The sequence below is a fragment of the Caretta caretta genome, chromosome 4, assembly GCF_965140235.1.
Source record: "Caretta caretta isolate rCarCar2 chromosome 4, rCarCar1.hap1, whole genome shotgun sequence".
NCBI classification, from domain to species: Eukaryota; Metazoa; Chordata; order Testudines; family Cheloniidae; genus Caretta; species Caretta caretta.
Window position 1 is genome coordinate 147,664,866 of NC_134209.1, and position 23,464 is coordinate 147,688,329.

General features: G+C 42.2%; 1 protein-coding gene across 1 annotated transcript in view; it reads left to right on the plus strand.

Moving 5' to 3' along the window:
• Positions 1-23,464, plus strand: part of ATRN (attractin) — a 273,056-nt gene that overhangs the window by 79,944 nt on the left and 169,648 nt on the right. The window contains exon 4 of the mRNA XM_048846395.2: positions 19,269-19,397. Coding sequence (XP_048702352.2) covers positions 19,269-19,397 — 129 coding nt within the window. The remainder of the gene's footprint in view (positions 1-19,268; positions 19,398-23,464) is intronic.

Sequence of the window (23,464 nt, forward strand, 5' to 3'; positions counted from 1 at the left end):
ATTTTCAATTGCTCATAGCTATTTGTTAACACATAGAATAGAATCCTAGAATATCAGGGTTGGAATGGACCTCAGGAGGTCATCTAGTTCAACCCCCTGCTGAAAGCAGGGCCAATCCACAATTTTTGCCCCAGATCCCTAAATGGCCCCCTCAGGGATTGAACTCACAACCCTGGGTTTAGCAGGCCAATGCTCAAACCACTGAGCTATCCCTCCCCCCCATGCGAGTGCAGCCGCTCAGTGGTGTATTGAAATAACACAATTCTAGGTTGATTGAGATGAGATATCAGAAGCTTGCCTCTGATTTCTTGAGCATATGCTGAGCCTTTTCTTCCTGTTCTTTCTACCCAAAGGTGCCATGGCCTAAAAGAATGAGCTTGGGGTTTATTACATGTGCCTTACAGCACTCGATAATGAAGACAAATATCATTGCTTACATTTTGCAAATGGAATAACTGAAGCACCAAGAAGTTTATATGGCCAATGGCACTTAACAAATCAGTGCCAGAAATAGGTCTGTTCACTGCTGTTCAGATACTACAGTGATGGGCAGTAGAATAAAGGCTCAGAGAACGTCTGTGCCTCATTCAGTCCAAATCTGATAGTTCGGATGGAGCTGAACAACAGTAAAGTTGAGCATTAAAAAGGCTGCATTTCTTACTACAGAACCTTAGTGCATACATCCATTGTATTCTGTGTATCCAGGAGGGGGTGATACATATTTGCTGGAGAAGAGATGTCTGAACAGAAGCTTTTTTACATTTGTTTCAACTCAAAGTTCTAAAGAATGTATTGCAGGGAAAACCCAGAATTCACAATGGAGTGAGCTAAGTTGCTCAAAATGTCTTCATTTCTAGTATCCAGGGTCCTGGAAGCTCTCAGAGAAAGAGGCAAGACCTGCTCTTCACACCTACGCTCTCTGTATGTTTATATAAAAACTTTGATTGGAAGTAAATTTAACGGACTCTTCTGTTTGAGAGGCCTAGGTTCATAATTTAAGGCCAGAAGAGACCACTGGACCATCTAGTCTGACCTCCTGCATAACACAGGCCACAGGACTTTTGTTAATTAATTTGTGCCTAAAGTAGAATCATAGAATATCAGGGTTGGAAGGGACCTCAGGAGGTCATCTAGTCCAACCCCCTGCTCAAAAGCAGGACCCATCCCCAATTAAATCATCCCAGCCAGGGCTTTGTCAAGCCTGACCTTAAAAACTTCTAAGGAAGGAGATTCCACCACCTCCCTAGGCAACGCATTCCAGTGTTTCACCACCCTACTAGTGAAAAAGGTTTTCCTAATATCCAACCTAAACCTCCCCCACTGCAACTTGAGACCATTACTCCTTGTCCTGTCCTCTTCTACCACTGAGAATAGTCTAGAACCATCCTCTCTGGAACTACCTCTCAGGTAGTTGAAAGCAGCTATCAAATCCCCCCTCATTCTTCTCTTCCGCAGACTAAACAATCCCAGTTCCCTCAGCCTCTCCTCATAAGTCATGTGTTCCAGACCCCTAATCATTTTTGTTGCCCTTTGCTGGACTCTCTCCAATTTATCCACATCCTTCTTGTAGTGTGAGGCCCAAAACTGGACACAGTACTCCAGATGAGGCCTCGCCAATGTCGAATACAGGGGGACGATCACGTCCCTCGATCTGCTCGCTATGCCTCTACTTATACATCCCAAAATGCCATTGGCCTTCTTGGCAACAAGGGCATGCTGCTGACTCATATCCAGCTTCTCATCCACTGTCACCCCTAGGTCCTTTTCTGCAGAACTGCTGCCTAGCCATTCGGTCCCTAGTCTGTAGCTGTGCATTGGGTTCTTCCGTCCTAAGTGCAGGACCCTGCACTTATCCTTATTGAACCTCATCAGATTTCTTTTGGCCCAATCCTCCAATTTGTCTAGGTCCCTCTGTATCCTATCCCTGCCCTCCAGCGTATCTACCACTCCTCCCAGTTTAGTATCATCCGCAAATTTGCTGAGAGTGCAATCCGCACCATCCTCCAGATCATTTATGAAGATATTGAACAAAACCGACCCCTGGGGCACTCCACTTGACACCGGCTGCCAACTAGACATGGAGCCCTTGATCACTACCCGTTGAGCCCGACAATCTAGCCAACTTTCTACCCACCTTATAGTGCATTCATCCAGCCCATACTTCTTTAACTTGCTGACAAGAATACTGTGGGAGACCATGTCAAAAGCTTTGCTAAAGTCAAGATACAATACATCCACTGCTTTCCCTTCATCCACAGAACCAGTAATCTCATCATAGAAGGCGATTAGATTAGTCAGGCATGACCTTCCCTTGGTGAATCCATGCTGACTGTTCCTGATCACTTTCCTCTCATGTAAGTGCTTCAGGATTGATTCTTTGAGGACCTGCTCCATGATTTTTCCGGGGACTGAAGTGAGGCTCACTGGCCTGTAGTTCCCAGCATCCTCCTTCTTCCCTTTTTTAAAGATTGGCACTACATTAGCCTTTTTCCAGTCATCCAGGACTTCCCCCGTTCGCCACGAGTTTTCAAAGATAATGACCAATGGCTCTGCAATCACAGCCGCCAATTCCTTTAGCACTCTCGGATGCAACTCGTCCGGCCCCATGGACTTGTGCACGTCCAGCTTTTCTAAATAGTCCCTTATCACCTCTTTCTCCATCTATTCCCCATGTTGTGATGCCCAGCGCAGCAGTCTGGGAGCTGACCTTGTTAGTGAAGACAGAGGCAAAAAAAGCATTGAATACATTAGCTTTTTCCACATCCTCTGTCACTAGGTTGCCTCCCTCATTCAGTAAGGGGCCCACACTTTCCTTGGCTTTCTTCTTGTTGCCAACATACCTGAAGAAACCTTTCTTGTTACTCTTGACATCTCTTGCTAGCTGCAGCTCCAGGTGCGATTTGGCCCTCCTAATTTCATTCCTACATGCCCGAGCAATATTTTTATACTCTTCCCTGGTCATATGTCCAAACTTCCACTTCTTGTAAGCTTCTTTTTTATGCTTAAGATCCTCCAGGATTTCACCATTAAGCCAAGCTGGTCACCTGCCATATTTACTATTCTTTCGACACATCTGGATAGTTTGTCCCTGTAACCTCGACAGGGATTCCTTGAAATACAGCCAGCTCTCCTGGACTCCTTTCCCCTTCATGTTAGTCCCCCAGGGGATCCTACCCATCCGTTCCCTGAGGGAGTCGAAGTCTGCTTTCCTGAAGTCCAGGGTCCGTATCCTGCTGCTTACCTTTCTTCCCTGTGTCAGGATCCTGAACTCAACCAAGTCATGGTCACTGCCTCCCAGATTCCCATCCACTTTTGCTTCCCCTACTAATTCTTCCCAGTTTGTGAGCAGCAGGTCAAGAAGAGCTCTGCCCCTAGTTGGTTCCTCCAGCACTTGCACCAGGAAATTGTCCCCTACGCTTTCCAAAAACTTCCTGGATTGTCTATGCACCGCTGTATTGCTCTCCCAGCAGATATCAGGAAAATTTAAGTCACCCATGAGAACCAGGGCATGCGATCTAGTAGCTTCCGCGAGCTGCCGGAAGAAAGCCTCATCCGCCTCATCCCCTGGTCCGGTGGTCTATAGCAGACTCCCACCACTATATCACTCCTGTTGCTCACACTTCTAAACTTAATCCAGAGACACTTAGGTTTTTCTGCAGTTTCGTACCGGAGCTCTGAGCAGTCATACTGGTCCCTTACGTACAGTGCTACTCCCCCACCTTTTCTGCCCTGCCTGTCCTTCCTGAACAGTTTATAACCATCCATGACAGTACTCCAGTCATCATCCCACCAAGTCTCTGTTATTCCAATCACGTCATAATTCCTTGACATCACCAGGACGTCCAGTTCTCCCTGCTTGTTTCCAAGGCTTTGTGCATCCGTATATAAGCACTTGAGATAACCTGCTGATTGCCCCTCATTCTCAGTATGAGGCAGGAGCCCTCCCCTCACAGACATTCCTGCCTGTGAGGGGAGGGCTCCTGCCTCATGCTGAGAATGAAGTACAATAGTGGTGATTGAACTGTCCTGCTTTACAATAGTGGTGATTGAACTAGAGCATATTTTTGAGATAAAATCATCTTAATTACAATATTTCCAGTGATGGAGAATCCACCACTACTCTTGACAGGTTGTCTCCATGTTAATTACCCTTTCTGTTAAAAATGCACACCTTATTTCTAGTCTGAATATGTCTAGCCTGAATATGCCTGGCTTCAATTTCTAGCTATTGGATCTTGTTATATCTTTGTCTCCTAGATTGACGTGCCCTCTATTATCAAATATTTGTTCCTCATGTAGGTACTTGTAAACTATGATCAAGTTACCCTTTAACTTTTTCTTTGATAAGCTGAATAGATTGAGGTCCAAGAATCTTTCACTGTCAGGCTTGTTTTCCAATCCTGTAATCATTCTTGTGGTTCTTCTTTGAACCCTCTCCAATTTATCAACATCTTCTTTATTTGTGTATTCCATAACTGGGCACAGTATTCCAGTCGCGGTCTCACCCCAATGCCAGTTATAGAAGTAAAATAACCTCTGCACTCCTATTCATTATTTCCTCCGGTTATACTTCGCAGAATCACATCAGCCCTTTAAGTCACATCATCACAGTAGGAGCTCATGTTCAGCTGATTATCTACCATGACTTCCAAACCTCTTCCATGTCGCTACTTCCCATGATAGAGTACTCCATCCTGTAAATATGGGATATGTTCTTTGTTCCTAGATGTATGACCTAACATCTGGCCATGTTGCAACACATTGTTTTCTTATGCTCAGCTTATCAAATGGTCCATATAGCTCTGTAGTGGTCTGTCCTCTTCATTATTTACCCTCTCCTTCAAGATGTCATCTTCAAACTTTAACAGTGGTGATTTTGTGTTTTCTTTATTATTGATAAAAACATTAAATGGCATAGAGCTGAGAACCAGTCTGTGTGGGACCTCGCTAGAAACACACGCACTCAGTGATCATTCCTCATGTACAATTATGTTTTGAGACCCATTAGCCAGTTTTTAATCCATTTAGTGTGTGCTAAGTTGATTTTCTGTCATTTTAGTTTCTTAATCAAAATGTCATGCAGTCAAATGTCTTCCAGAAGTTTTAAGTATATTTCATCAACACCATGATCTCCATTAACCCAACTTGTAATTTCAACAAAAAAGTAGATCAAGTTAGACAAGCTGTATTTAAACAGCATCTATTTTAGGGCATAAAGATAAGCCCTCAAAGTTTGTGTGAAGTGGATCTCTGTTTACAGCTGAAGAGGTTTTGAGAGTAGAAAGTGTCCCTGGTCTTTTTAAATTAAGGGCTCTGAACTGAAAATTGTCACTTGATGGACTGAAGAAGAATTTTTTTTTGTCAGGAGCTTAAGTCTTTGGGGCCAGATATTTAATTGATAGCAATAGAATTCATGCTGAAAAATAAGTTTTGGCACCATGGGCATTAACACGGTTAAATTAACATAGGGCATCTGTCTATGAATAACTACTTTAACACACTAGAAATATTTTAATAAGTCGCCGCTGTGGTGGTAAAACAAGACATTTGTTGTTCTTACACATAGAATAGACCCTTGCAGCAGTTGATTTCACTTGACATACTGTAATGAATTATGGGCTTTACAGGAATGTATGTAAAGTGGCATGAATTCATTATTAAGCTTGTTCATGGGACACATTTGCAAAACTAAGATTGATACTGTTTTCTTAGCATAGTTTAGAAGAAGGACAATGTAACCTAGATAGTAAAGTGCTGATCGAGCAAAGAGAACTTTTTGAACAAGCCCCTGCGCCTGCATGAAGCATCGTTGACTTCTGGGGAACTCTGCATTGGTGCAGGTGTCCACATTCATCGCGCTTAACGTAGGATCAGGCCTGTAGTGGTTTCAAGGACCTGAACTGCCGGGTCTATGTTAAACTAAGATAAAATGGTGCTCTCTTGCTTACATCGCTGTATACGGAGTAAGTGTATGGTAGCCTTCCTACCACAGCTTTGTGTTACTTTTGTCCTTTTTCTTTTCCTGTTGTCCTTTGTATCTTTGTATTTTTCTCTGTCCCATCACAATTCTCAAGTTGTCTCTTAGGTGTTTCACTCCCTTCTGTGTGCAGGCAGCGCTTATTAGACTTTTGACATTTGATAAGGTGGAAGGTAATGTCTCAAGAGAACATGATTCTTGTATATGCACTCTGCTGCCTGCATCCTGCAGGGAGAAGAGACCACACAAGAATGGGAATTGTTAAAAATGAAGCATGCAGGGGGGAGAGAATCTAATAGAGCAGGGGAGACAGAAATTCTGGGCACTGCTGTCAGCTCTTCCATTGACTCTGCCACTCAGACAATTGCTGCATCAGTTTCCGCACCTATAAAAGAGGGAAATTTTGCTTACCTTACCTGGATGTTGAGACTCACTATTGTGAAGTGCTCGGAGATCGTCCGAGAGAACCTAGGGATGACAACCTCTGAAACAGGCTAGTCTAGAGCAGAGTAAGGGCTTCAGGAGATTCTGGACCAGATTAAAGCATGTTTTTAAAGGTTGTCATCTTTCCAATTCTCCCCATTACATTACCGAATTCTGATGAAATTCAATGAAGACAAGTGCAGAGTACTTCACTGAGGAAGGAAAAGTCAAATGCACAAGTACAAAATGGGGAATAACTGTTGAGGTGGTAGTACTGTGGAAAAGTATCTTGGGGTTATAGTGAACCGCAAACTGAATGAGTTGTCAATGTGATGCAGCTGCCAAAAAGGCTAATATTATTTTCAGGTGTGGTAACAGGAGTGTTGTATGTAAGACACTGAAGGTAATTGTCCTGCTTTACTCGGTACTGGTGAGGCCCCAGCTGGAGTACTGTGTCCAGTTTTGGCTTACTCCAGAGTGATACTAAACATTGTTTAACATAATTATGGTTGGCCTGCCTTTTAAGGCAGCTATATTGTCAAATATTCATTACACATTTTCAAGACTTCGTACTTGTGTGTAAAGGCTTTTGCCATATGTTTTAGATCACGGGTATGATGCAATTCTGCAAATAGCAGTGTGAAGATCACCACATCATCCACCTTTTAGAGAGGAATGTTGTCTAAGATTCCGTACATGTTGGATTAAACAGTTAGTTCATGTGATACCATCAAACATTCAAATCCATCCTGATTTTTCTCAGGTTTCTCTCTCAGCTGGATTAATTTATTCTCTTAAGCATCTTCACATATGTAGTCACTAGAGTTGTCTGGTTTATTTCTCCTACCCCTTACATTTTCAACAATTAAATACATGTTTGTAAAACTGTCTAAAGAATTTTGGTACTAAACAGTAACTTGATTACATCAGGGCTCACAGAGTATGACACACAGATGTGGAAAGGCCTACATGCCATTCAGAGAAAATGGAGAGAAATAAATTGAAAGAAGGGAAAAGCAGCAGGAGACAGAAATGAAGAGTGACAGACCTATATCTTAACTCTTGCCACATAAATCCTGAACACCACTTCCTCTAAAATGAGACATACCTGTCACCTTTCAGCCATTTTAAAAGTACTTTTCTTAACTTTATATCTGTTTTATTCTTTTTCTTTTTACGTCTCATTCACTTTTTCTCTTCCATGTTCCTCCTCTGTCATTAATGTACTCCTTTCTTTTGCTTGTATTTTCTTCCTGATGTTGCTGATCCCAATTCCGTCCAATTCTGGATTGGCTATGCTTTTGATATTAATAGTACATGGTGGATGATTAGAGAGGCAGAGAAAGGAATGCTGTCCCTCTGGTCCATGAGGAGTTGTTCTGCCCTGGCTGAATTACACTGAGATCACTATTTTCATATGGCAGGGACATGCTGTTCCCATATTCATCTCATGTAAAGGAAAACGGTACTCAAGCAACAAAGAGAAACTTATGAGACTTTTCATCTTTGATGTGTCGGAACAGAGTATCTCAAGGGAGATCATCTTCAGATCAGCAGTCTAAAATTTCAAAATGAAACAAGTGTCTCTTATGCATGAATAAACTATGAAAAGGAATTAATTGGGTGCTATTGATTAAAAATTTCCAGGATCTGGGATAAAAAAAAATTCATCTGGCTTTCTTACAAAAAATGTTTTACAAAATCATGTTTTGTGGACATCCTGGAATGGAAATTGCCTAGCCGAAACATCAGATGATGATGCAGAATTTTGTGGCATGTCAATGAAATGAAGCATGTAGCACATACTTACTTTGGTAAGGTGCAGGCCACATGCCAGCTTCTAACAAGTAGTGTCTTTGGACCGTTTAGCTGTACTACCATAGCCAAAATGTGTTTTTTGTAACATGCATGGTGCAAACTATTGCAACTTCTTGTTTTCATTTTCAGGTGTCAAAACGTAGTGAAAACTTCTGATAATGGGCAGGAAGGGTCTGTAGTATTCCAGGTTGCTGAAGCAGGCAACCGTATAATAGCACCATTAATATGGAAGTACTTATGTAGGGACTGAGATTTTATAGGCAATTAGGACATTTAACCATGGCTAGTAGGATGGTTAGTAAAAGTTTCACTGCATATCGCTTTCCTGGGCTGAAAAACTCAAAGATAAATAGGAGCATTCTATTTATGTAGCCTTGTGAACCAGTCTTTGAATGAATTTGTTTTATTTTATATTCTGAAAGGGAGTATAAATATGCACATTTTTAACTTGGGAAAATGTTCCATTTTCAGCATTACTTTTTAGTCAGTCCTGCCCTTATATGAAGCCAAGTTCATCTACATATCCCTGTAGAATCAGCTTCTTTACTTGAGTGCTTCAGGACACTAGATTTCTACATGGTGCATGCCTGTATACAGAACTAACTGTTGCATCTAAAGTTTCCTTAGAAACAGTTCTCTCTCTACCAGTCAAGGTTTTGGGGGGGAAGATTTGACTCTTCTATTTTTAATTTAAATTGGATTTAGCTACTATTAAAATAATGCTGATGGAAAATAGGTTAGAGGTTGGGGTGGGAGGAAGTTTGATGGAGATGAGGGAAAAGTTTTGCTGTTAGAAACAGAAAAGCAGAATATTAATTAAACATTGGTGTTAAATACAGCGCTTTAATACACAAAGATAAAAATGGATGTACACATATTGGGTGTCTAATTATCAGAGGGGGACTGACTATTTTCTCTTTGTTAAACTTAAAGAATTAGACCCTTCTCTTCAGATATTAAAGATTTTTTTTTAGCAAACCTAGTAATGGTTTAGTATAGAAAGGTAACATTTTCAAAAGAGCCAAAACCATATTTTTCCATTGACTTAGGCCTTTAGGAGCTAAATCTCTTTTGAAAACTGCCGTTAGGCTTTTTTGAATATTTTGCCTCAGACCTTAGGTGACCTTAGATTATCCAAATTTTTTCTATGACACAGCAATACGGAGGAGTGAGAGAAAGAGGGAAGTATTTTCTTTAAGAGTAGAATTTCTGTTTTGAGACATCTTGAAGATTACTCCAGGCAGATATAAAAAAACTGGTTCCTTTAAGCGTTCCCACCTCGATTCTTTTTCCTGCATAGTTAAGATTGGTAGTCCATTGCTGACGATGATGACGATATTATCGGAGTTCTCATCTACGGCTACACATATGACTCTGAAGTCCGAACCATGATGCACAGAGTCGGCTGCACTGAGGGCATGGGAAGTTTGTATCTACGATGTTTGATGATGCAGCTCTGTGGTGCCTTTCACGTATAGCCTGGATATGATTTTGTCAATCCGGCTCAAATCTGTCACATGCTGATCTTGTCCGAGACCACCAGTGAGTCCTGTTCTGAGCCATTTGCTCAAGTTCTTTGGAATTGATATCAGCTCACTGGAGACTGCTCTTCAGATTAGCTTTGAAGTGCTTATACAGATGACCCTTCTTTGTTTTGCCCTGACTCAGCTCCCCGTAGAAGATCTGTTTTGGGAGATGGTGGTCTTCCATTTTGATGACATGTCCAGTCCACCTAAGCTGTGCTCTCAGTAACTTTTCTTAGTGCTGGTAGTGTTTGCTCTCTCAAGGACCTTAATATTGGTCACTCTGTCCTGCTAGCGAATGCTCATTATTGAGTGGAGGGAGTGCATGTGAAATTGCTCAAGCTGTTTAATGTGATGTCTATAGAGAGTCCATATCTCCGATCCATACAGGAGAGATGTTAGAACCAATTCACTGTAGATCTTCAATTTAGTGGAGAGATGAATGTTGTGTTGGTTAAGGACTTTTGTTCAGAGTTGGACAAGGGTCTGGCTGGCTTTACTAATTTTGGAGGAAATTTCCTTATCAAGGAATCGTCACTGGAGAGGTGCTGCCCAAATACTCGAACTGATCCATATGTTTCAGCTGTGCGCCTTGGATGAAAATGGCTGGCACTGGGGCATTGGAATGTGGTGCTGGTTGGAACAAGACCTCTGTCTTCCCAAGACTGATGATGAGGCCAAAGAGCTGGGATGCTTCAGAAAATCTGTCAATGATGACATGAAGGTCATCATGTCTATAGGACATCAAGGCGCAGTCATCTGCAAAAAATACCTGGATAAGAAGTCTCTCCAGCATCTTGGTCTTAGCACTGAGGCGCTGAAGATCAAAGAGGGAGCCATCAAGCCAGTACCGGATATATATATCCCTGATCCAAGTCCCTTGTGGCATGGCTGAGGACATAGACAAAGAACAAGTTAAACAGCACTGGAGCAAGTATGCAGCCTTGTTTCACTCCGTTCGAGATTTAGAATGCATCCGGAAAGTCACCACTGGTGAGCACTTGCACTGTCATGTTGTCATGGAACAGATGCATGATTTGTATGAACCTTCTTGGGCAGCCCAGTTTATGTAGAATAGCACATGGACTCTCTCTCACCATATCAAAAGCAGATTGGTAAGAGCAGTGGTAACCTGCGTATAGTCCCATTCACAGCACAAGTGCCCCAAGCTTAATAGAACAGCCTTCAACATAGCAAAGCTCAAGCACACCAACAGTCAGGTGCAGTTTCAGTAGTCATTTGATGACAAGCTTTTTTCGTGCTTGCCAATCACTGGCAACCCAACAGAAAAATGGAACCAGTTCAAACATGTGATAGTTAAGATTATACAAAGACCAAAAGCAGTATGTATTTTTCATCTGTTATGTTAGCTATGTGGTGGGTGGCTTTTTTTTTTTTTTTTTTGGTATTTCAAAATAGATGATAATTTTGCAAATTATTAACTGGCTTGTTTGCTGAATGGCCTTATGCATCACGTTTCTAAAGATTCCAATTTCACCTTAAAGAAAAGGAGTACTTGTGGCACCTTAGAGACTAACCAATTTATTTGAGCATGAGCTTTCGTGAGCTACAGCTCACTTCATTGGATGCATACCGTGGGTGTGTCTGTGTGGATTTGATCTTGTGCTTTTTCAGGAAGTTTCCTGAGCAAATGCTGTAGTTGCTTTTGGTAACTCTCAGTGGGATCATAGGGTAATGGCTTGTAGAAAGAGGTGTTGGAGAGCTGCCGAGCAGCCTCTTGTTCATATTCCGACCTATTCATGATGACAACAGCACCTCCTTTGTCAGCCTTTTTGATTATGATGTCAGAGTTGTTTCTGTGGCTGTGGATGGCATTGTGTTCCGCACGGCTGAGGTTATGGGGCAAGTGATGCTGCTTTTCCACAATTTCAGCCCGTGCACGTCGACGGAAGCACTCTATGTAGAAGTCCAGTCTGCTGTTTCAACCTTCAGGAGGAGTCCACCTAGAATCCTTCTTTTTGTAGTGTTGGTAGGGAGATCAAATCCGCACAGACACACCCCTGGAACCCCGACCTGGGATATTCTATCTACTACCCAAGATCCATAAACCTGGAAATCCTGGGCGCCCCATCATCTCAGGCATTGGCACCCTGACAGCAGGATTGTCTGGCTATGTAGACTCCCTCCTCAGGCCCTACGCTACCAGCACTCCCAGCTACCTTCGAGACACCACTGACTTCCTGAGGAAACTTCAATCCATCGGTGATCTTCCTGATAACACCATCCTGGACACTATGGATGTAGAAGCCCTCTACACCAACATTCCACACAAAGATGGACTACAAGCCGTCAAGAACACTATCCCCGATAATGTCATGGCTAACCTGGTGGCTGAACTTTGTGACTTTGTCCTTACCCATAACTATTTTACAGTTGGGGGCAATATATACCTTCAGATCAGCGGGACTGCTATGGGTACCCGCATGACCCCACAGTATGCCAACATTTTTATGGCTGATTTAGAACAACGCTTCCTCAGCTCTCGTCCCCTAAAGCCCCTACTCTACTTCCGCTATATTGATGATATCTTCATCATCTGGACCCATGGAAAAGAAGCCCTTGAGGAATTCCACCATGATTTCAACAATTTCCATCCCACCATCAACCTCAGCCTGGTCCAGTCCACACAGGAGATCCACTTCCTGGACACTACAGTGCTAATAAACAATGGTCACATAAACACCACCCTATACCGGAAACCTACTGACCGCTATTCCTACCTGCATGCCTCCAGCTTTCACCCTGAGCACACCACACGATCCATCGTCTACAGCCAAGCTCTGCGATACAACCGCATTTGCTCCAACCCCTCAGACAGAGACAAACACCTACAAGATCTCTGTCAAGCTTTCTTACAACTACAATACCCACCTGCGGAAGTGAAGAAACAGATTGATAGAGCCAGAAGAGTACCCAGAAGTCACCTACTACAGGACAGGCCTAACAAAGAAAATAACAGAACGCCACTAGCCGTCACCTTCAGCCCCCAACTAAAACCCCTCCAACACATTATTAAGGATCTACAACCTATCCTGAAGGATGACCCAACACTCTCACAAATCTTGGGAGACAGGCCAGTCCTTGCCTACAGACAGCCCCGCAACCTGAAACAAATACTCACCAACAACCACATACCACACAACAGAACCACTAGCCCAGGAACCTATCCTTGCAACAAAGCCCGTTGCCAACTGTGTCCACATATCTATTCAGGGGACACCATCACAGGGCCTAATAACATCAGCCACGCTATCAGAGGCTCGTTCACCTGCACATCTACCAATGTGATATATGCCATCATGTGCCAGCAATGCCCCTCTGCCATTTACATTGGTCAAACTGGACAGTCTACGTAAAAGAGTAAATGGACACAAATCAGATGTCAAGAATTATAACATTCATAAACCAGTCGGAGAACACTTCAGTCTCTCTGGTCACGCAATCACAGACATGAAGGTCGCTATCTTAAAACAAAAAAACTTCAAATCCAGACTCCAGCAAGAAACTGCTGAATTGGAATTCATTTGCAAATTGGATACTATTAATTTAGGCTTAAATAGAGACTGGGAGTGGCTAAGTCATTATGCAAGGTAGCCTATTTCCCCATGTCTTTTCCTAACCCCCCCGCCCCCCCAGACGTTCTGGTTAAACTTGGATTTAAACTTGGAGAGTGGTCAGTTTGGATGAGCTATTGCCAGCAGGAGAGTGAGTTTGTGTGGGGGGGGGGGGCGGAGAGTGAGAAAACCTGGATTTGTGCTGGAAATGGCCCAACTTGATGATCACTTTAGATAAGCTATCACCAGCAGGACAGTGGGGTGGAAGGGGGTATTGTTTCATGGTCTCTGTGTGTATATAATGTCTACTGCAGTTTCCACGGTATGCATCCGATGAAGTGAGCTGTAGCTCACAAAAGCTCATGCTCAAATAAATTGGTTAGTCTCTAAGGTGCCACAAGCACTCCTTTTCTTTTTGCAAAGACAGACTAACACGGCTGTTACTCTGAAATTTCACCTCAGTGACTGTTTCATATACATTCTTATGCCGTTGGAGATATGTAATTATTTCTTGGGGATAGTGTATTTCATAGACTGTTTTTTTTTTTAAATAGAATTTCATTCCAGAAGGGACCATTAGATTATTCAGTATGATCTCCTCTGTGTGTCAGCCACTAAATTTTACCCAGGTACCCCTATTTTGAGCCCAATGACTTTAGTCAGACTGTAGCTATACCCCATCTCTCGTAGTGGCCTATAAGTGTTTCAGCAGGAGGAGAGAAAAACCCAGAGTACATCTGGCCAGTTGTGTATTGCGGGAAATACAGATCCTTCTTGATCCTTATAGGTGACCAGCAAAAGCCCTGAAGAATGAGATTTGATTATACATAATGATATTGAGCTCATTTGTAAAGCACTTTGAGAACTACTTATGAAAAGCGCTATGATAAGGGTGAGGTGGTATTATTATTTATTGTCTTAGGACAGAGCTACAAGTGTTAAGAGCATGCTGAGAGCAATGCAGGCAAGTCTGTGATCCCCATGGCCCATAAAGGCAGGGAATGAGAAGGGGAATTCATATATTCAGATTCCAAGGTCAGAAGGGACCACTACAATCATGCAATCTGACACCTTGCCACACTCCACGCTGTGCACAGGGCATAGAATATCTCCCAAAGCTTAATTAAAGCCCATCTTTTAAAAAGATATCTAGTCTCTTTTAAAGATTCCAGGCAATGGAGACCACCACTACTTCTGCGAGTGATGGTCCCTGTGTGTGTTGCACTCGAGGTGTGCATGCACTGTGTGCATCTAAGACCAGAAGATTTTTCATTGGCAGTGTCTATTGGTCCATGCCTGCGCCTTTCACCACCTCATGCTTCAAACAGAGGGCCTAAAGGGCACATGGACTGCCTGCCTCTCTTGTTCCTTTTTCCTGCCATTAGACTAGACTTCTCAGTGTCCATAGCTTTGCTGGTATTCCTGTTAAAAAATCCATTTTTCTTGTAATCAGTTGTTCTCTAATAGATATATTTTTGTTAGAATAGCATTAGAATGGGCCTGGGGGCTCTTTCCCCTCCCTGTCCCCCTTCCTCTTTGGTGTCACGTAATATGCCCAAGATCTCCGGATTCAGGAACTGTGGTGTGACACTTTGTTGGGTTACCCTAGATGTTTGGGGCGAATCGCTACCATCAGGAGAAACTCTCCCCAACCAGCTGTTGGCAAAACAAGCACTCCTCTCCAGGCTCCAAAAGCCCCGATCTTTCTCTGTGCAAGCTCTCTATTTGCATAGCACACTTGTTACACTTGAGTGCCCAGTCGTTTATATTCTGAACACCAGCAATGTACCCTGATCCTCTGCCTCCTGGGAAGCAATGCTCCCCAGTTCACTGTTTCACCTGAGTTCAATGCTGTCCGTAGCACAAGGCACTTAGTTAGGTTTATAGTAAAACCAAGCTGTAGTTTATTTAACAGAACTTGAGATAAAGATTCAAATAAAAGCAAGTATGAAGATCTGGAACCATGAGGTTACAGTAAAGAAAAACATAAGATGCAAAGGATGGTCTGTACTTATTAACAAGTTACTTTCCTGTCTAGTAAGGTATTTCTCACCCAATGAGTAGTCCTTGAAGCTATATCTTTCATAAGACACCTCTGCTGGCAGAGTTTCTCCTCTCTAATGGATAACCCCTTGTGCCATGTCTTCTGTTCTCATACAGTTACAGGCTATTGTCTCGTAATCTAGGTGGCCCCCTCTTCAGAGAACCCTCCTGAGGTTTATTTGTCTTCGTCAATACGTAAGTCTCCGTATAGACAGACAGTAAATGAAGTGCTGTCTCCCTGGAGGTCCATTGTTCTTAATGTTGAATGTGTTAGCCCTGAGATCCTGCCACATCTCAGATGACAAGTTTCTCTTCAACAGTTTTCCAACCTAATAGTCTGCATTTTCCATCTTCCATGAACTATTTCCCATGTAAACATCACTCAGTAATCATGACAATCAGATTTTTAGCGGACTGCACACTACCCTTTTCCACGTAATACTGAGAAAATGGTCAGACACAGATGTAATCTAGCCAGGGCATGCCTTTTACACGTCACCTGCCAAGGGTCATCCTGGTTAGTGATTTGCATGACACTAGCCTTCATTGCCTTGGGGAATCCAACATCTGCTCTCAGTGCAAATCTGCCACTCCTTTTCCCCTCTGAACCCATCAGTCCTGGGAGTTTCAGCTCAGGAGATGGAATGGTCAATGAGACCCTAGTCCAACCCTGGGTCATCAGACCCCATGTCCATCTGCTGCAGGCTATCAGAAGTGCCCCTTTGAGCATGGTTTTACCCGATTCTGGAATCACAGAGGGCAGAGCTAAGGACTCTAGGAAACAGGAGGAGAAGAGCAAGAATACTCACAAAAAGTGAGAGAAATCCCCTTCTAAATCTTCGTCTAGGAAGAAGACCTCTTTCCCCTACACCCTCCAAGTCCGGCAATACTCTGCGCCCGAGTATGGAGCTCAAAAGGAGAACAGATCTCGCTCATTGGCACAGGGAGCCAAAAATGCACTGAAACAGCCAGCCACTGAAGGGGTGGAACCAGCATCAGTGTGGCTGAGGGAGGGAAGAGAATGAACACCCCTTACACAGAAGCTCCATACTCTGGATGTTTATCAGGCCTTGGCTTTCTACCTGCAGAACACAAAACCCTTCAGGAAATGTCCAAGACTATTCATCTCCTTTGCTCAATGTATAAAAGGGAGGCAATCTTCTCACGGTCTTTGCATGTGCTTTGCTGTGAGCTGGCAGTGACAACTACCCTCTCAAGGTGAGAGCCCATTCAACCAGAGACCAGGCTACCTCAGTGTTCCCCTTCTTGAGGTCTGTAGAGCAGCAATATGAGGTTCTGCATACCTTAGTAGTCATTGTGCCCTGGAACAAGCTTTCAGCAGACACATCCTTTGGCACAGCGGTCCTGCAATTATGGTACAGCAGGGTTCCTTGCATCTTCCTCCTCAAGGAGTACTGCTTAGAAGTCTCAGAGTAGCAGCCGTGTTAGTCTGTATTCGCAAAAAGAAAAGGAGTACTTGTGGCACCTTAGAGACGAACAAATTTATTTGAGCATAAGCTTTCGTGAGCTACAGCTCACTTCATCGGGTGCATTCAGTGGAAAATACAGTGAGGAGATTTATATACGCACAGAACATGAAAAAATGGGTGTTATCATACACACTGTAAGGAGAGTGATCACTTAAGATGAGCTATTACCAGCAGGAGAGTGGGGGGGGGGGGGGGGAGGGAGGGGAGAAAACCTTTTGTAGTGATAATCAGGGTGGGCCATTTCCAGCAGTTAACCAGAACGTCTGAGGAACAGTGGGGGGTGGGTGGAAATAAACATGGGGAAATAGTTTTACTTTGTGCAATAACCCATCCACTCCCAGTCTTTATTCAAGCTTAGGTTAATTGTATCCAGTTTGCAAATTAATTCCAGTTCAGCAGTCTCTCGTTGGAGTCTGTTTTTGAAGTCTTTTTGTTGAAGAATTGCTACTTTTAGGTCTGTAATCGAGTCTGGTCACTCTGTCATTCTGGTTAACTGCTGGAAATGGCCCACCCTGATTATCACTACAAAAGGTTTTCTCCCCTCCCTCCCCCCCCCCCCCTCTCCTGCTGGTAATAGCTCATCTTAAGTGATCACTCTCCTTACAGTGTGTATGATAACACCCATTTTTTCATGTTCTGTATGTATATAAATCTCCTCACTGTATTTTCCACTGAATGCATCCGATGAAGTGAGCTGTAGCTCACGAAAGCTTATACTCAAATAAATTGGTTAGTCTCTAAGGTGCCACAAGTACTCCTTTTCTTTTTGCTTAGAAGTCAACTCAAGGAGAATACACATAGGGACCATCACTCGAAGAAAAGAGGTTACTTACGTTACAGTAACTGAAATTTTTGAGATATGTGGTCCCTAAGTGTATTCCACTACCGTCTCTCCTTCCCCTTTTCTTTGGATGTTTTCCTGAGGTGATTTGTGGTAGAGAAGAACTGGAGAGGCAGTCATTCTGCGCCACCCCTTGTGCCCTTGATTTGGAGCACAAGGAGGTGATGGGCATAGGTGTGGACCAATGGACACTTTTAATGAAAAGTCTTTGTCTCAGGTGCCTGGAGCACATGCATACCTCGAGTGGAATACACATATGGACAATATATTTTATAACACAAAGAACTCCTGTTATACAACACAAGAACAAGAAGACAAGACAAAAACTCCTGTTCTGGCAGGTAACCAGCATTTCCCCATGTAAGCTGTTAGAATGTTTAATTACCCTCACTGTTAGGAAATTGCATCTTATTTTAAGGTTGAACTTCAGCTTTCAGTCATTTAATCTTGTTATGCCTTTTCAGCAAGGTTGAAAGCCGCTGGTATCTGATATCTTTTCCATGTGTAGAATGCAATATAGTGATCAAGTCACCTGTCACCCTTCTCTTTGATAAGCCAAATAAATTGAGCTCCTTAACCCTTTCATCATAAGGCTTATTTTCTAGCCCCTGGATTATTTTTGTGTCCTTCCTTGTAAATACTGAAGGGTTCAGCATTCTTCTTGACGTGCGTAGAGCAGAACTGGTCACAGCACTCCAGTAAGCAGTCCTGTCAATGTTGTGTCTACAAAGGCAAGATTGCTTTCCTACTTCTACTTAATTTTCCCCTTCTAATACATCCAAAGATCACATTGCACCCCTTTTTTTGCCACACTATTGCACTGAGAGCTCATCTTGAGGTGATTATTTATAATGATCCCATAGTCTCTGAGTCGCTGCTTTCCAACACTGTCTCCCATCCTTCATTCTTTGTTCCCAGCATTAGTCTACATTAAAATAGATTTTGTTGGATTCTGAGCATATAAAGAGGAGATTCAGATCACTTTGTAATAGTAATTGGTGTTCTTTATTTACTATTCCACCAATCTTTGTCATTTGCAAAACCAGCAAAGATTTTTTTAGCATCATCTAGATAGTCGATAAAAATGTCACATAGCTTTGGACCAAGAACTGATCCCCGTTGGAGCCTGCTAAAAATGTCCCACTCATTGATATCTTCCCATTAGCAACCACATTTTGAGAACTGTCAACGGCTAGTTTTTAATCCATTTAATTGTGTCCTATTAATTCTATGTAATGCAATTTTTTTAAATGAGAATGTCATGTGAGACTAAGTTAATTGCTTTGGAGAAATCCAGGGTATATTTAAGGAATTAGGGGCTTTATCATTTTTCCCCCAAAAGATATTTTTAAGGAGTTTCTTCAACAAAACACTAAATCTGATATTTCCATATTAAAGTCTTTGATTATTATTGTAAATATGTAACACTTCAAAGTGATCAAATTTAAGAAATCATCCGGCTTGTGTCTTGAATTTATTTTTTTACACATAGTTGAGACACGTGTATAGTGGAATTACTATAATTGTTATGCTCCCATGACTGTATATGTAACGTTGTACATTGTCTTTCTTTTTCAGTGGTCTTATTGTTCCTGAGAGGGAAGGCAATGAAACAATCCCAGAAGTTGTAGCCACTTCTGGCTATGTCCTACTCCATTTCTTTAGTGATGCTGCCTATAATTTGACAGGGTTCAACATCACCTATAAGTAAGTAATACTTCTTCCAAATGGTTTTGAGGAAATTTAAATGTTGCGTATTGAAAGAGCAGTCTAAATGCACTCCGAGGATGGATCAGGAGAGGTATTTCCAGTAGGGACAGAGAAGTATGAATTCCACAGTACAAGGCACTGGCAAGACAGTACAAGGCCTGGACAGCTGTGTACAGTTCTGGTCACCACGTTCAAGAAAGATGAGTTCAAACGGGAACAGGTGCAGAGAAGGATGATCGGGGATATGGAGAACCAATCTTAATGGACCAAGTATCAGAGGGGTAGCTGTGTTAGTCTGTATCCACAAAAACAATGAGGAGTCTGGTGGTACCTTAAAGACTGACAGATTTATTTGGGCATAAGCTTTCTTGAGTAAAAAACCCACTTCAGATGCAACTGAAGAAATGGGTTTTTTACCCACAAAAGCTTATGCCTAAATAAATCTGTTAGTCTTTAAGGTGCTACTGGACTCCTCATTAATCTTATGGGAGAAGACTAAAAGAGCTTGGCTTGGTCAACATAGCAAAGCAAAGGCTGAGCGGGCAGAAAAGAGCTCTTTAAACTGAAAGACCATGTTGGCACAAGAACAAATGGGGATAAACTGGTCAGGAATAAATTTAGATTGGAAATTAGAAGGCGTCTAAGCATCGGAGAAGTGAGGTTCTGGAACAGCGGTCTAATAGGAGAAGTGGGAGCAAACAAGCTAACTAGTTTTAAGACAAAGCTTGATATGTTTATGAATGGGATGGCATGATAGCATTGCCTGAGACAGGAGGGATCTGGGCTCAATTACCCAGGAGGTACCTTGCTGTCCTATGATTCATGTCTTTTGTCTGTTTCTCTTGGCACTTGCAGCTGCCCTTGAAACATGAAACTGGAAGTTAATTTAAGTTTTAATCCTTCATTACCTTTTCTAGAAAAGTAAATATGCTCATGTGAACTTTTTGTAATGGATGGTTTAACACATGAAGTTAATAAATAGCTTATTTGGAAGGCCAAGAGGCAAATTAATCACATAATTTGTGTTAGGTGTCTAATATTCTGTCACTAGCATTAATCTCACATGTGGATTGTAAACTTGGGTAAATGCAACATGAGTAATAGTGACTATTTTTGAGCAAATGTTAGATTTCTACAATCACATGCAATCAATAGAATTTATCCGCTTTATGCATATGACTTTACCTTTTTCTTTTCTCCTCCCTACATTCCTGCATACACACAAGAATTTCCCTCAGGCCACTGGACTAAACCTACAGTAAAGAGAAATGTGTAGGGGCATCTCTAAAAAGCTTCAGACCATCTTAGTTCCAGTTGGTTACCGGGCTGCCTTAGTAGAGCTACCCCTCTGGGACTAATGACTATGAAGAAACGTCCTCACTTTTCCTGTTTATAATTTTAAGAGGCATTATGCATTGGTTCTTCGTGAACATTTGCTACAGTGTACTTTATGCTCAGTGCTGTTTTTTTTTTAAATACCTTTAGGCTATTCCCTAATGGGCTAATTATTTGCAGAATGGTCACTTTAGAGACATAAGTAGAAGAAGCTGGTGTACACATGCTAGTAGAGATTCTCGTGGGTATTGGACATTTAATTGAATTTCTTGCTTTTGTGGGTCTGAATTTTATTTCAGTATAGTTGTGTCTGAGGATTTTGTGTGGAGTGGGATTTGTTTTACTGTGGGTGTGAATTGGTGTTCATGTGCAGGAATTTTTAGCTCTTGGTAACATTTAATGGTTGGTTGGTTGAAGAAATTCAGTTGCAAATGACTGTCTACAGAGCCCACGGGAAAAGTTTAAGCATCCCTGGTTGTTAAATGTGTATCAACCCGTGAAATGCATTTGTCATGTGAACCAGCTATCTATATTGGGCTGTTTTAAATAGGAAAAGAAGTCAGAAGCGAGTGGACGGAGTGCTGCTTACCCAGAGGAACATGGTATAGCTACAGTTAAGCTATCCGTGTCTTCCCAGGCTTTCCTTTGACTTAATACATTTTGTCTGCTAGAGAGCCCTTTGCTTAAACCCGCTGGCCAAGATTTTCAAAACTGGATACCTAAAGTTAGGCTCTTAATCCATATTTAAGCACCTAAGTAAGTGGTCTGTTTTTTTTCCAAAAGGAGCTGAGCATCCAGCAGCTCTTGCTGACTGCAGTGGGAGGTGAGGATACTCAGCACTTTCTAAAGTCATGCCAAAACTTATTTAGCAGCCTTATTTTAGACATCTAATTTTGAAAATCTTGTTCACTCTGATACCAAAAACCATGATACCATCTACTGGCAGCTGCCAGTACTACATTGTGACAATAACAATGGCAGAACCAAAAAAAGCCAAAGAGAAGTGTGAGTGAAGAAAGCAGGCTGCGGCAAAAATATGAGGCCATGTCTGCTTGAGATGTGGATGCATCTGTGGATCCCTCGTGAGTTTACATTTGTACAAGATGCACTGAAACAAACTGACTCTCGTACATCAACTATGGTGGGAGACTCCAACATAACAATGCAATGAATACATTCGCTAACGACTGAACTACCTTCCCTTAAAAGAAGGTGGATATAAACTTGCTATATTTAACCTGTATTTTAAATTTCCCTTAATTCTACATGCTCAATCTCATTTCAGAAAATTTTCTTTTCAAAAATAAAATAAAAAATACTTGTTTTGATTTTTGATTGTTCTGTGTGTTATGGGTGAGAGACTTCCTTCTAATGTGTCCTTAACCGAAAGGATGCAAGGATTTTCTGTTTTTAAATTTGGATGTATTATAACCAGCTCAGAGTATTGTTGCTGGAGTTGGAATTCAAAGTCAAGCTTTGAAATTCACTCTGACCCTTACTATAATGGAGAGTGAAATCCTTTTATTTCATTTAGTCTTGGTGCAGTTGGTGTAAGCTGTTACAGGACTATAGGTGCCAATTAATACTGGGTGCTCAGCACCTACCGTGGCCCTGCCTATCAGCTCCTTCCCTTCCCCCCAGCGCCTCCCACTCACTGGTGATCAGCTGCTCAGCGATGTTCAGGAGGCACTGGGCAGGAGGAGGTGGAGCAAGGGCAGGGCGTGCTTGGGGGAGGGGCAGAGCGGGGGCATGATGGCGTGGAGCCTTGGGGGAAGCGGTGGGGTGGGTGCGGGACCTGGGGTGGAATGGGGTTCGAGCACCCCTGGGGAAATTAGGAAGTCAGAGCCTCTGTACAGGAGAATGGGGTTTTGGATAGTGACCCCTATCTTTGATTCATGTTGTTGAATGCAAGGTCAGTGGTTAATGAAACATCAGTTATCCACGATTTGATAAAGAATAAGGCCCCCTGAATGTGAATCTGTAACACAGATATTGCTTAAAAATACTGGAGGACTAGTTTTACCATGGTTGATTCCACTTGAATACTGTGTTCACCATGATTCAAGGGGATGTGTGTGGCTGGGTTATTGACATGCACCCTGTGGTGCATTTGTTAAGTGAGTCCTAGAATAAAGTGTAATTGGAACTACTTCTGATACATAAATCACACTCTTACCACAAAGCCCTCATGTGAGCTGATGAAATCCTTCACTGTAGTGGTGTTGAGGTGATTTATTTTCATTATAAATAACTGACATGTATATGGATTGTATTAGAAGCGTTGCTGTAGATTTAACTTGTTAAGTGAGCCAGCTCTTTAAATTGTGGCCCAAATCAACAAAACTTTTTGCAAAGGTGGTTCAAATCCGAAAAGCATAACTTGTCAGTCAGTTATTTTGGGACTCTCAGCAAAGTACCAGTTGTTCTGCTGAGCACTAAGAATTTAGTTTCAGAGTAGCAGCCATGTTAGTCTGTATCCGCAAAAAGAAGACTAACAAATTTGTTAGTCTCTAAGGTGCCACAAGTACTCCTGTTCTTTTTAAAAACTTAGTGAATCACTTAGTTTCCTCATCAGCTCATCTAATTTGGGACTCGGTTACAGAAATCGCTCTTAATGTTACTACTTAAAATATTAGCTAGACCAAAAACAAGTATAGACCCATAACTTCAAATCCTATCTCAGCATAGACATGTAGAACAAACATTTACACCTTTGTATTAACATTGTT